The sequence below is a fragment of the Strigops habroptila genome, chromosome 9, assembly GCF_004027225.2.
Source record: "Strigops habroptila isolate Jane chromosome 9, bStrHab1.2.pri, whole genome shotgun sequence".
In the NCBI taxonomy this organism is placed as follows: Eukaryota; Metazoa; Chordata; class Aves; order Psittaciformes; family Psittacidae; genus Strigops; species Strigops habroptila.
The window spans coordinates 16,116,421-16,131,334 of NC_044285.2; the positions used below are offsets into that span (position 1 = coordinate 16,116,421).

At 36.9% G+C, this 14,914-nt stretch overlaps 1 protein-coding gene across 8 annotated transcripts in view; it reads left to right on the forward strand.

Moving 5' to 3' along the window:
- Nucleotides 1-14,914, forward strand: part of TJP1 (tight junction protein 1) — a 174,526-nt gene that overhangs the window by 144,675 nt on the left and 14,937 nt on the right. For 4 of the 8 annotated variants that reach the window (XM_030497955.1, XM_030497959.1, XM_030497958.1 and 1 more), the window contains 5 exons: nt 5,901-6,076; nt 6,843-7,284; nt 7,552-7,769; nt 9,071-9,214; nt 12,455-14,055. In XM_030497955.1, the coding sequence (XP_030353815.1) occupies nt 5,901-6,076; nt 6,843-7,284; nt 7,552-7,769; nt 9,071-9,214; nt 12,455-12,549 (1,075 nt within the window). In that variant the 3' untranslated portion in view covers nt 12,550-14,055. Of the gene's footprint in view, nt 1-5,900; nt 6,077-6,842; nt 7,285-7,551; nt 7,770-9,070; nt 9,215-12,454; nt 14,056-14,914 lie in introns of those variants that run through there. The other 4 variants (XM_030497957.1, XM_030497961.1, XR_003993225.1 and 1 more) reach the window with 3 other exon arrangements.

Sequence of the window (14,914 nt, forward strand, 5' to 3'; positions counted from 1 at the left end):
TGCCTTGGTCAACTGGGCACGAGCTGGCTTCTGTTCAGCTGTCTGTCAACCAACACGCCCAGGTCCTTTTCCACCAAGCAGCTTTCTAGCCACTCTTCCCAAAGCCTGTAGCATTGTGTGAGGTTGTTGTGGCCCAAGTGCAGGACCCGGCACTTTGCCTTGTTGAGAAGCACAGTTTGCTATAGCCCATTGATCGCACCTTTCCAGATTCCTCTGTAGAGCCTTCCTGTCCTCCAGCAGATCAATACTTCTGCTCAACTTGGTGTCGTTTGCTAAGTTAGTGAGGATGCACTTGATCCCTTCATCCAGATCAATGATTATATTCTGTTTATTACTATAAGTATACTATAAATTACTATATACATCTTTTTTATGTATATATATGTTCTATATATTACTATATAGAAACAAAATATTTGGTCTAGCTAATACTGAGTGTTTAAACTCAGCTTTGAGTGCTTAAACTCAAAGCAAAGGTTTTGGTTTATTCCGGTTCTGCATGCGTTTATTCTGCGGGCAGGCTTGTACACATAGCAGTGTTTGACGTTAGGAAACTGAGCCTTCAGGGAATATTGCTGAGGGAAGAATTTAATCTGTCGATGGAAACATCTGTTTCCTGTGTTGTTCTGCTTCCTTGATTTGGAACATTTTGATAAAGAAATTGTGTAAGAGCTCATACACAGATTTAGCTCAGGTAAAGAACTGGCCATCTTGAAAGATAGTTATGCAAACTTTGTGAATACTCTCCACAGTTACCTCATTTGTTCTGCTTCAAACTATAACAATGTGTTCGTGGCTGTTACTGTGAAAAGCTATCTTGGCTTGCTGCATGCAGGCTGAAAATGGGGCATTTTTGAAGGCTTTGGTTGTATTCCTACTTGAAATCTGGACTACCTCGCTGAAAATCTGGCAACCTGTCCTGGGTTTGGCTGTAACAGTTATTTTTCTGCTTAGTAGCTGGTGCAGTGCTGTGTTCGTGACTTTAGCCAGAGAACAGTGCTGATAACACACCGATGTTTTTAGTTGCTAAGTAATGCTTACTCTGATCAAGGACTTTTCAGTCTCATGCTCTGCCATGAGGAGGGGCACAGGAAGCCAGGAGGAGGCAGGGACGGGACACCTGACCCAAACTAGCCAAAGGGGTATTCCATACCACAGCACATCATGCCCAGTATATAAACTGGAGGGAGTTACCCGGAAGGCCCAGATCGCTGTTTGGGTCAGGCTGGGTGTCGGTCAGCAGGTGAACAATTGTATTGTGCATCACTTGTGTTTATTGTTTCCTTTTCCTTTTCCCCTTTTAATTTTATATTCTCTCCCCTTGTTATTTCCCTTATCATTATTATTATTAGCGGTAGTATTGTATTATACCTTAGTTATTGGACTGTTCTTATCTCAACCTGTGGGATTTACATTCTTTTGATTCTTCACCCCATCCCTCCGGGAGTGGAGGGCGGGAGTGAGGGGGAAGTGAGTGAGCAGCTGTGTGGTTCTGAGTTACTGGCTGCGGTTAAAACACGACACAACCTTAACGTAAATAACTTTAGAGGGAAATAATAAACAAGCTCGCTGAAGCTTTATAGTGTTACATGTATGTACATGTCTTTCACGTACTTGATACGCTGTGTTCCGGTCTTAAAGGATTTGATCTAGGACTCTGAAATCCTCTTCTTATTTGTATTATGTGATCTATCATCTCCAGTATTTTCCTTTGTGGACTGAGAATATTTGAATCTTTCCAAAAGCTTGATAAGTTTTAAGGGATTCACTTTTCTAATCAATAGTTAACATATGTTAACTATTTCTTATTTTACTTTTTTAGATGCCAAGGAAGGAATATGTATAGTAATGTATAACCAGTTCTGATTCTCATTCAAGGATGTTTTTTATCTTTCCTCTTCACTTGCTCTATGTCTTCGGATGGAAAGATAGGAGCATAGATTTCCTGCTCCCTGGGCATCATAGAAAGAGACCTAAAAAAAGTCTTGGCAGGCCTCAGTGCATTGCAGTAGCTTTCAGAATTATGTTTCCACATACAAAAACCACTGTTACCCATAGATTGTCTATTTTGTTCTGTAGGCATGGACTGTGTTGTCATTGTAAATGCAAGTAATGCTTTCGGAGCTATGTTGTAAGCTTTTATCAAGTAATTGTGAAGACTGTAAAATTCTTCATTGTACTGTTGTAAGCTTTTGTTGTACTTCTGTTATCCTCTGCAGTGTTGTGACACACTGAAAAACATGAGAGATACACACAACTGCTGAATTTTGGCTGCAGAACAGCTAATAGTTGGGGAACATTGTTCCATACTTCTACCTACTACTTCTGTCTGCTGTGACACTTCCATTCTTTGGCTGCTTTCTTTTTCATTGTGACTTAGTGTATAACTTCAGGGCTTGTACTTACGGGAAGGTGACATCTTACTGCCACAGAGGAATGAGATTAATATTGGTTTTAAGGCTGATAGTTTCAAATGTCAGGGGACAAAAATGTGTTGTGTTTTTTCTTTATGAAAGAATGTAATCCTTAACAGGAAGGGAGAGACATGGGAAAGAAAATTTACCCAGTACGAACAGACAAAGAATAAAATATTAATGGAAGAAAGTGGAAAGAGATAAACAAGAACACTACACAATTGGACAGTACTGCCTCTAGAAGCATACTGCAGTGTCCATGTGTGGAAACACAGAACAATTGCTGTATTGAGAAAGCATTCATATTTAGGATTCTCCTTTTGCCAGCTTCCAGTTTATATTCTGTTACTTGCTTGTTATTCATTTATTTTTCCAGTGAATTTATATGGTAATTGCTGTTCTGGGAATAAACTCTTCTAAAAATAAACAGGACTAAATTTGGGTGATACAGGAACTGTTGATGATGCCATCACTAGCTTCTGCATAATCTGTATAATGTATTCTGGGTACAGAGGACAGATTTTATTTATTCATGAGTAAATAGCTACAGCTTTTTCAGTTCTACAGATTAATGTTAAACATTAAATGTCAAGTTCTTCGCCACTGAGTAGTGTGAAAGTATGTATTTTTCACATTACGTGTGCACAAATTTTTTTACTTTTTTAATTTGTTAAGGTTTGATTTGCATCATTTAGGAAATTATACATTAGTAAAGCTCCTTTGTGTGGGCAATGCCATATCTGCATGCTAGAGTTGTCAGTAACTGTAGAATAAGGGATAGTTTCTCTTGATGTGAGAACAGTAGAACTTGTAAATGAATGTGTTTCAGTGGATGTAGTTGGAGCAATTTGAGGCTACTACCCCTGTGGTTGAAAGTAGTGGATTTGTCCCTGCTTGGTTCTATGTAGATAAATGCAGCAGCTTGATATGCTGCAAAATGAGGTAGCTTATCTAAATTTTGTATTGAGTAGGGTTAAGAGTACTCCCATAATCAGTTACAGTCTCATCTGAGGAGGCAGGAAGGAACAGTGTTCTATGTTAACTTCTTAAACTGCTCTAGCTGAGTTCTTTAAGTGTCAGTTACAGAGCTGGAGCTCTGAATGGGAATTGAAGGTCAGCAGTGCAGTTTGATAAATGTTGTGTTGTGCACTGAGGCTTATAACCTGCTGCTCACTGGTTCATTTCAGCTTCATTTCGAAGTTAAGTAATGGTTTTTTAAAATGAAAAAAGTGAAGTGGGAAATAGCTTAGAAAATAGCACATTGATAATAAGAGGAACTTCACTTACACACTTAGAAGTTGTAAGTAGTCATTTTGTTGTGGGCTACTTTCATTGCATACAGATTCTGGACTATGTGGTTGAGATTGTGGCTGACCCTTAGGAGTTTAGGACAGAAGAAATGTGCTTCATATTAAGCACAACTTGGTGCTGATTGTATTGTGTTGTCACAGCTGTCTTCTGCTCCCTCCGTTAAAATGTACTACCTTCCATATTTCTTAGAAAGCTGGCAAGCAATTCTGATTAGATGTGGAGTTGTGTTGGTTGTTTTCTGGGGGCTTCTGCAGTGCTGCGCTCCCCTATTTAGTATCCCCCTCTGGGAAACAAAGAATTCAAGTGGGCAATGTTCTGAGAAAGCAGCTACTACCTGCCTGGGATAAAGACAGTACTCACTAATTGTACAATAATAACTTCTGTTGTTGGATGAATATAAATCAGTGGGAACAGAAGTTTAAACAGTAGATCTAAAATGACTTTTTTATTGTTTTTTTGCAATACTGATTGTGGAGACATTCATACAGATGCTGTTTAGCTCACTGAGCATGACATTTATATGGTCATCAAGCAGACTTTCAAAAGTTCATCATCGCTTTTCTTAGTTTCATAACATATTCCTCTGAACTGTAAGACTGTTGGTGTCTAAAATTGCTTGTTACATTTTTTTAAGAGCGTACAGAAAGTGAAGCAATGAGGGAAAGCGGTGCTAATGTAAAATGTATCTTCTGGCAACATGTAAGCAAGATAAGTGTTAAAAATCAAGGGAAAGCCATCAGTATACTTACGGTTTTCTGTCTCTCCTAGTATTCATAAACAGTTGTTCTAAGATGTCCTTTTAGGAATTGCTGAATGCAGAAACATTTCTATGGTGTAGGCTCTGCTATTGGATGTACTCATAATGCTACAGAAACATCTGCTATAAATGTACCCTCAGTACATGATCTGCAGTACAAAACTATAATCATTCTGTGTATGTTAAGACTGATAAAATCAAGGCAGTTTGGACCATAAGTGAGAGATTGTTAGGATATGGGACTTAGATTTTGTTCACTCTTTTCCATATATTGAATAACTTTGATACAGATTGTAACAAATGGCTTAGTGTAATCTTGTTCTTTCTTTTTCACTATCTGTTCATTTGAGATCTTGACCACCTCCTAATTCACTGATGAAATCTCATATTGAATTCAGTAGGTGTTCATTGTATATATGCATATGGTAAAGATACCAGAAACATCACCATTACAAGTAGTGTCTCTTTGTTTCAAAAACCTTGTCGTATGAAAGCTGCTAGGACTAGCATAAGAAGTATGGAGAAATAATATGCTCAAAATAGAATGACTATTTTCTTTCATTCTTCTATTGCTGTTTGCTTTGCCATCACCTAGATTTCTTGGCTCTTACACTAGCTATGACTACTTGAAAAGGAACATCAAGTGGTAAGACTGTTGTTGATGTGAGGATGTTTTCAGGTGTCCTCTCACTGTTACTTTTCATCACAGGCATTATGTGCACTTAAAACTCTAAACATGCAAATTTTGAAAGTGCAATCTGTGTCCAAAATTAGAGGTATTTAAAAATTGATAATTTCCTGACTGAAAAAAACTTCTGGACAAATATTTCTAGTATAAGAAAAAACGTTTTGAAAAATAAGATTTAATAATTACGCTATGCACATAAAGCTAGTGAAGCTTAAGCTGATTACATCTCTAATTAAGATGGCATTGTTCAAATACTAGGTGTATTTAGGAAAGTTGTACTAGAATCCATTGTCCTATTGGCTAATTACGCTTTACATTAACAACCCACCTCCCCCACCCTAAAAAAAAAAAAGTGGGTTTACATTTTTGTTTTGAAGACTTGCTAAATTACAGACCACTCTTTTGTTTAAATTTCCCCAAATGAAATTAAAAAATTAAGGTCTTTTAAGAAATTATGCAAATACACCTGAAATGTCATCTGCCTTTTGTTTGCCATGGTTTGTGTTACTAATCTTCTAAAGATTCAGTGTTGTCTTAATCTCTTGTGCTTATCGGCAAGTGTTTTTATACTTGAGACAGGATATAAAGAAAATCCTATTTTAATGTTTATAGGAAGAGATGGAAGTCGGGTGATCATAGAAGAAAAAAAAAGTTACATTGGATGCAGGAGCTGAGACTCCTGATGAAACTAAACAGTCAATTGTGGGTTGTTTTCTTTTTATTTCAACAGGGGGAAAACAACTGATAGTGAATCAACAGAAAGGCCCGCTGGTGAAAAACGCTATGAGCCTATCCCTCAAGTTACAACTCCTCCTCCTGCTTCTTCAGTCCAGTATACACAACCTCAGTCAATTAATAGTCCTGTCCTGTCTCTCCCAGCACATCACAAGCCTGCACTTTCTGAAGGTGAGCAGTTGGAAAGCTACCCTGTTTCATGCGGTAACACTTGTCAGGTGCTTGTGTGGTTGCTTCAGCATGTCTGCATGGGTAATTGTGGTGTTCTTTAACTGAAATGTGTAATAATTGTTAGTGAAAATAGCTTTTAACTATAGTGAGATTGAGTGAAATAATTGTGAAATAATTTGGTGATCCTGTCTGAAGCTAACTTCCAGGTGTTAAATAGTTTCTCTAACTGTCTTTTTCACATTTAGAGGTCTCAGCAAAGATAAAGTAAAAATTCTAGTACTTAATGAATGTACCTCTCTATGGTACACTAGACCAGAACTTTTTAGGCATGACTAATAGTTGTAGGTGTCTGAAAATAGAAGAAAAATTTGAGTTTGCTTTCACATTGGGAGGATTGTCCAGTCCAACTGAATTTTCCCATTTGTGTGAGTGCATGATAGCATTGCAGTACTGTTTTTTGTGGGGTTTTTTTGTTTTGGTTTGGGTTTTTTTTTTTTTGTCATGGTATAAATCGGTCTGACCTTTTTACTGAAGGGTCATACCATTGTATCCAGTTCACCTATTTAATGAAACTTTAGATAACTTGCCTGAACGTGCAAAATGTAACAAGAGGATAAATGATTTAAGAGCTAACCTGAACCTATGTTTATTTTTATATAATAGATTAACAATTGGCTAAAATGTATTCATATGCCATAGTGTATGTGACTATACATACACTTCTGATGGGCACTGACAAGTTACGCTATTTTTATTTGCATTGCAGTTAACTCTGTGTCTGACCCTCCTCCACCTCAGAATAAGCCAGCAGTTTTCAGATCCTCTAGAGAGGACACTGTGCAGTCCACTTTTTACCCTCAGAAAAGCTTCCCTGACAAAGGCCCCATTAATGGAACTGAACAGATACAGAAAACAGTCACTCCTTCTTACAACCGCTTTACAACAAAACCTTACACTAGTGCTGCAAGACCCTTTGAGCGCAAGTTTGAGAGTCCTAAATTCAACCATAATCTCTTGCCAAATGAAGCTCAGCATAAACCAGAGTTGCCATCAAAATCTCCAAATTCTCCTCAACCAATTTTGAAAGCACACAGCTCATCACAGCCTCCAGAGTTTGATAGTGGATTGGATACCTTTGCTGTACAGGTCGACAAGCCTAAATATCAACCAAATAATGTTAATGCTGTGCCTAAAGCCATTCCTGTAAGGTAAGCTGCTGCTTTTTTCTTTCCACTAGCACATCTGTAGCAGTTTACCTGTGAAACCTGTGGGAAATGCAGATTTGGTTTTTTTTCTGTGCTTCCAATTTCTATTGATATTACAGTTGAAAGATTAATACTGTAATTCTAAAATACTAAAAATCAGTGCTAGCCTACTCTAGGTTATGCTCTTCTAAAATGCTAGAGGGAAGTATGCCATTGACTTCCAGGAAGAAAATACTGATAAAACTGCTAGGCTTTCTGTCTTAATTTCAGCCCTTCAGCACTCGAGGATGAGGAGGAAGAAGATGGACACACTGTTGTAGCCACGGCAAGAGGTGTATTTAACAGCAATGGTGGTGTATTGAGCTCTATAGAGACTGGAGTTAGTATTATTATACCACAAGGAGCCATTCCAGAGGGAATAGAGCAAGAAATATATTTCAAAGTCTGCAGAGACAACAGTATACTTCCACCATTGGACAAAGAGAAAGGTAAGAGCTGGCACTTAATTATTTAATTATTATGTTATTTAATACAATTAGTGAACAGTAAAATAGTAAACAGTACTATGTTATTTAATGCAATTCTTTTCTAACAGCAAAATTAAGTATGAAAATGCTGTAATACACTTCAGTATGTCACATTTCTGTATGAAGATGGTAAATATCTTGCAAGTGTATGGGAAGCAGTAATCTGCTCAATATTGAAAGTTACAGAGGCCCTGAATTATAACTTGAGACTATTTAATTTGTAGACTTAAGTACTGATTTAAAACTTAGCTAGTGCACTAAAGAAGATTCTAAATTAATTTTCTTTTTTTTTTTTTTTAAAGTATCTTTGAAAGTGTAGATTCCCTCACAAAGTGCAGGGATTTATTCTAGGCTTTCTGATTGGAAATATTTCATCTCGCAGTTAGAACCAAAAGAATTACGAAGCAACTAAGCAGAAACTAATTTGAGTTTAATATTTGGCATTTACTTCAATACTTGAAAATACTTAGCATTTTATTTTTCATGGTTTTGAAAATTATTCTTTTATATAAATATTGTTGACAGTCTTATTCATAAAGATTGAGCACTGTCTTAGTTAAGCAACTTTTTCATAGTAAGTCTGTCTTCCATACCACTAGTCCAGTGTACATGCATTTTTCTCACCTGTCAGATTCTGAATTTTCAAGAAACAAAATGGGTTTATTTCATAAATTCACAGTTAAAGCATTAGTTGTAATCTGCAGTTACTTTGAATCTTTATAAACTAAACATAGGGTATTCATTAACTGAAAAATCTTACATTAACGTTTGGAGTTTTAAATAGACCTATATATTTGTATGGTTATCTTTTGACTGTTAGAATAACCGTTGTAGGCTCTTGAGCTGCTGAAGACTCTATTCAGCCCAGTGTGCCATAAGTCCATACAGGCAGAACATTGCAGCTGTACTGCAGAGAGAACCACGAACATACTGCTTGCAGATTTAGGGATTTGTTTCATTTGATGCACATGCTTAGAAATTAATGGCCAAAAAAACCCCAAACCCAACATGATTTAATCATCAAACTTGTTTATCCTTTTTCATTTAGAGATTGTGATATGTTCCATTGAAAAGCTAACTGAATACTCTGAAAGAGACTATGAGCAACAATCTTGCTAGGTGCTATTCTTTACTGACAGATGAAAAGATTCATATTTTTCTCTAAAACTAAATTGCTGAGTAGCTCTGCAATGTAATTATGTAATACTTGGAACCTGTTTCAGGAAGAATCAATAACAGGTTCTTCTTTCTCTTAAATATAGGTGAAACACTTCTTAGCCCGTTGGTAATGTGTGGGCCTCATGGACTAAAATTCCTGAAGCCAGTGGAGCTGCGCCTGCCACACTGTGCGTCTATGACCCCTGATGGTTGGTCTTTTGCTCTAAAATCCTCTGACTCCTCGTCGGGTATGCTGTCCTCCCTCTGTCCTTTTGGGGCTTTTGGGTGCTATCGTATAATTTAAGTTAATTTGGCTAAAGGTGATGCTGTGTAATACAAAGAACTCAATCATTGTATTTGTGTCAGACTCTCCCATTTCACTTCCATTACAAATGTCTTTCTTACATTTACTCATGGTGCCAGTTCATAGCTAAAACCATGATAGCAGAAAAAGAGTAATATCTCTAGTCTATCAAATATAATTGTATTTTTCTATTCTGTCTTCTTTCTTGAGGACTGCTACAGCTGAACACACTTGAAATGATAGTTGCACTAAAACTGAGAGGAAATTATATGTACCTCTGATTGGCCTTTGTAACATAACTGGTGTTTGTCTGTTGCTTAATTAACCATATAGGACTCTGGCAAATCTTAACAATCTGCATGCTCATAAATCATGATTTAACGCTTGTTAACTGTTTCCACGTGTGCAAGTTGATGCTAACAATTGGGTCATTTAAGAAAACTATAGTGTTCAGTAAAAGCATTTGCAATTTCATCTAATGTAGCTGGATTTTCCGCAAGACTTTTCTTGGTTGCTTCTGCCTATTTCTCCTCTGCTGCCTTTTACCCAGAATTTTCTGGTTGATAGTAAAAGTTGCAACTAGGTTGCAATTTTATTTACCTGTTCGTTTTTACCTCACTCTGGCTTTCTGGGATGAGGGGAGAATGTTTTGGCTGAAATTGTCAGTGAGGAGCCTAATTGAGAATTCTGGGCACGTTTCAAGCAATTTCATGAAATGGCTGTGAGGTTACAGAGATTTTAAAAAGGAATGTTTGCACATCTGAGGAAAAAGTCTTAAGGTTTTATTCAGCTACTTTCAAAATTTATGGCGGAAATTTCAAACCATTAATGTGTATGTATGATCTAAGTAATGATTGAACGATGTACTTCTGTATAGAGCATTTAAGCCACCATGTACGCATATCTTCTGTCACTCAATGTATCTATCACTGTCAACACCAAAGCACTGATGCTTTGAAAAATGAAAGCATCAATCCCCTTGATGGGGATTCAATAACCTAGAAGTATTAACGGCAATAATTTTCAGTTGTTTTTTATAAGCTATTATATGCACGTGTTGCATGCATCTATTTAACAATGTGAGTATACATGGCAGTGTTAAAACCTGAACTCATAAATTATAGGGTCCCAAAAGATATGACAACTGTGTACAAAAATGGCACGACCTTCCTTTGTAACTAATAGCACCTGTTCATGAACTTACTTGAAGTGAAGGGAGAGGACTCAAATGATCTGAACAATAACTGAAGTTACTGAGACATTTTTCTCCCTGTACAAAGTGGGATGTGTGTGTGCGCGCGCGCATGTGTGGGTGAGAGCAAGAGGGTGTATATTTAAACCCTAACACTTTCTGTACTGTAAATATAACACCACATTCTGTTAATCTGAAATGGGATGTATATCATAACATTGCTTTTTTGAGACAAACTTTAAAATTAGGCAATTCTGTCTTATGATATGTAAGTAGACCATACTGTGTCTTAAATAAATAATTGTTTTCTCTCTTTCTAAATTAGTTGGTTATGGGACTCTGATTTTTGAGGTGGCTTTATAATAACAGTTTATAGAAATCTGGGTTTTTTCTCTCTTCAGTTGTCTGCTCTACCTCATCTTTTCTCAGTGTATCCATGTTTTGTCCTAAAAGTGACATTCATTTGCACTTACTAACATCTTTCTGCTGCATTTAAGCCCCGTATATTGATACTTTAAACTCCTTCAAAAGCTTGAATGATGCTGGTATTAAAACTGACTGGGAAAAAGAGTTGCCTTTTATGGCCACATCTATTAGAATTTATCAGTAAAAAATTCTGGAGGATTGTCTTTTTTTCCAAAGCAGTTCCATGTAAGTATGGTAAAAACATCCTCAACAGGTAGAGGATGCACTGGCTAGAGTCTAATCCTTACTATCTATTTAGGAGGAAGGATTGGAAGATAGTCTGCCATTTGTCCCGTGGGCAAGACTAGGACCTTGTTGTCCTACAGTCCTGTTTTACCCTTCTCCCAAATATATTTGATCATGTGAAGTTTTGAATGGCAGTCCCTGCATCTATAAAATGAAACCTTTTCCAGCATTATTGAGCTTCTTGACTGAAACAAGTAGTCTTAGCTGTTTGCACTCTCTAACTGTACAAAGGCCACTTCTATTCTTCGTCCCTGCATCAGATGTTGACATCACTCCACACCAGTGCATTGTGTACTTCATTATGTTTTCATGAGTTCTCAAGAAAATTGTGGAATTTACATCAGTCTTATTTAATAGAGAGGTCTCAGGTGTTTGCAGTCTGTGTGACTGGCTTCTCTGGCTTGTTGCACATTTCTCAAGGCAGATCTGTTTCGGCCAAGCTGTTTCATGTCACCTATCTGGAAGGCTTAAGAGAACTGAGTGCATATTTCACTGGTCTACCATAGTGCAATGATGATACCTTGTATGTAGTGGCAGCATTTAGTAGTGGTTTTAGGTTTAGATACTGGAGAAACAATTGACTGTGCAGATGGAGCGTAACCTTTGGTGAGATGGCAACTGATGACTTTGCCTTATAACAGAATGTTACGCAGAACCTTTGACCATGAGTAGTTAAGATCTGTTGTAAAGATAAAGTACATACCAGTTAACTAGAATCCTTTTTAGAATGTCAGTATTTCAAACTTTTTAATGAGTATACCGGATGTAGCTGCAAAATGACTACAAACCTGTCTACAATAGTTTTCATAACAGAAAACTACCAGTGTGTCATAACTTCTGATTTGACTTACCTGTGTTCAGAACTGTTTCAAGAAATTTCAAATGCATCCTACCCAGATTAGCTTTTAAAATGTCTTATTTTTCCTGGCAATTTTGGAAAGAGTCAGTGAATACCTGATACACTGTTAACGCTTCTCAAATGGAAAGCACTACATTGGTGCTGTAGAATGACTTGCTTAATAATTACCGAGTGCCACAGCATCTGTTTTGAATAACTGATCTTTCCTATGTTACATGGAAATAAAGGATTATTGTTTCATTAATAACATAAACTGCAGGGTTTTTAGAAAAGAGAAAAAGAAAAAAAAAAACCTTAAAAAAACCCCCCCAAACCAGTGTTGATTCAAAACTTAAAAGCTCCTGTCCAAAAGCTCGGTTGTTCAAGATGTACACTGTTTGACAGCAGATACTAAACACCAGCATTATGTTTTCCTCCCACAGGTGAGCCCAAAACCTGGCAGAACAAGTCTCTTCCCGGGGATCCAAACTATCTTGTTGGAGCAAACTGTGTCTCAGTCCTAATTGACCACTTCTAAATACTAAGTTAGCTGATTGAGTAAATAATGTGAAACTGAGATGGACCTTATATATAAACTGAACCACTCTATCAAGTATTAACTGTTCTCTAAGTGATAATGGATCTTAGTGTTTAAGCGTCTTGCTTTAACTAACAATGGTTTAGCAAGTACACTCTTTGAACCATGGTCACAATACATGCCACAAGCAGGGAGGGTACAGTGGGAACAAGGTGGGGTTTTTGCAGGACCTGTATGCTTTGTTTGGTTGTTCTTCCGTGGGTATTTTATTTCTTCCTTTTTTTTTTTTTTTTTTTTTTTTTCCCAAGGGCACTACTAGCATTTTATTGTTTAAAATCTGAAAGAACCAATGGAACTATATTCAGAGGACCTGAATTTGGTTCATAGTCACTGGTGAAAACACAGAATTTGGCCTGCATTTTTATGGCTGTGTGTTTGTAACTCACAAGACTACATTTTGGTCTCCACTTTTTAAATAATTTCTGGTGTACATGTCCAATGAAATGGCAATCAACTTGGGGTAGCACAGTTCAGATCGTTTCCTCTGCTGAGAGGTTACTGTAAACATATCTACTTACTGTATATGGAAATATTGTCATGAGAACAGGGGGGAGGGGGAAAAGCATGAGGGATGACTGTGGTTCAGTTGCCTCTGTGGATTTGTAAATTTAACCACGTTATTACAGACCTATTAACCAGCAGGGATGCCTTACCCTCATGTTTTTAATAGTCTTAGCTCTCATAGTTCTCTGTATTGAGTTTGTACGGCTTTTGTGCTTACCTAGCATGAGGTCTCTCATTAGAGACTGGGGAAAGAGGGGGGGGAAAAACCACAGAACAACAACTTGTGAGTTCAGTTTAGAGAATGAGTATTGTTTGTGTTCATCAGCCGGAAGAGAACCAGAAGAAAATGATGGTATGTTTTCTGCTATGCATTTGAAAATTTATAGATGTGTTAGACTGCTTGTATATAATGCGTGCATACTACTTTTGTTCTTGGTTTGTAAATTAACTTTTATAAGCTTTACCTTTTTATATATATATAAATATATATAAAAACAAAGTTTCTTAAGGATATCTTTGTATTCTCATACCTTTTGAGCCTTGAACTTTGACATCTGCAGCAATAAAGCAGCATTTCTACAATATACGAACAAGGACATTTTTAAAAAAATGCACAAAGTTGTTACCTTTTAAAGTGCTGCATTTAAAGAATATAACTCGGAATTCTCTACTTTGATTAAATTCTTGAAAAGTATCCCTACTGTAATTTGTCATAAGGATGCTGTACTATGTGCCCTGAAATGTATTTTTTTACTAATAGACAATTTATTACGGCACAATGGCACTACTACTGTTTAGATAATATACCACTGCATTCTGTTAATGAGTTACTAGCTATTCAGGTGTGGCTGATTTTTTTTTTTTCTTTGCAGTTATTAAAATTACACGTTTCTAAATATACAGAATAAAACTTTTTAAAATAATAAAGGAGATTGTAGTACATTATTGTTTCTGAAATGCATTTATGTGAACATGTCAATTTTCATTTTTGTCTATGTAAGTAGACAGCTGGATTCTGCCTTAAGTTTGTACACGAAGCAGAGCTCATTTGTGGAATGGGAATTGTCTACAGCAGGGCTTCTGAAATGATGAGTGTGGATCCATGGGAAATACGTAGTACAAGTAGGAGTGGTAGACTTGTCCCTTGAATCACTCTGCACTGTGTTGGTGCTAGAGTACTTACTATACCTACTCTTCCAAAAACTTTGGTAGTGTTGTAGCATGTAGATTTACACATAGTCTAGTTACACAGTTTTAAAGATATTCCTACAGAATCCTATTATTGGGCGTGTTTGGAGTACCCAGTGGCTAACTAGAAGTTATTTTTAAATAAGACTATGGAAACAGTATATAACCCTTATGTTTCTGTTCTGTACTTCTACTGACCAGTGAGTTTCTGAGGCACGCCTCGCCCTAGAAGATGCATTCACTACTGTTGCTACTAGAGCAGGCAGAAAATTTGACTAGCAAAAAACCTGTTTGTATCAGGATGGCGTTTTTAATGTCGTATTGATGATATATTGGTGGTATTTTTTTGAATCAGCAGAAAGAAGGAGTCCAAAATGGCATGCAAAGCATCTTGGAGAAAATTATAATGCTAAAATTTCTGGACTGTTTGCGATGGTGTCATTTGTGTCTTGGACATCCTGAGTCTAGTATGCTGTAAGGTGTAACTATACTGAGTTGCTTTTACTGTAGTGATCCAGATAATCTTTCTGCTCTTCTTTTAAAGAGTTCAGGGTCATGTCTTCGTATCAGAATGAAGAAAAAAAAAAGAACAGCTTTTGCTCTGCTGTCTTCA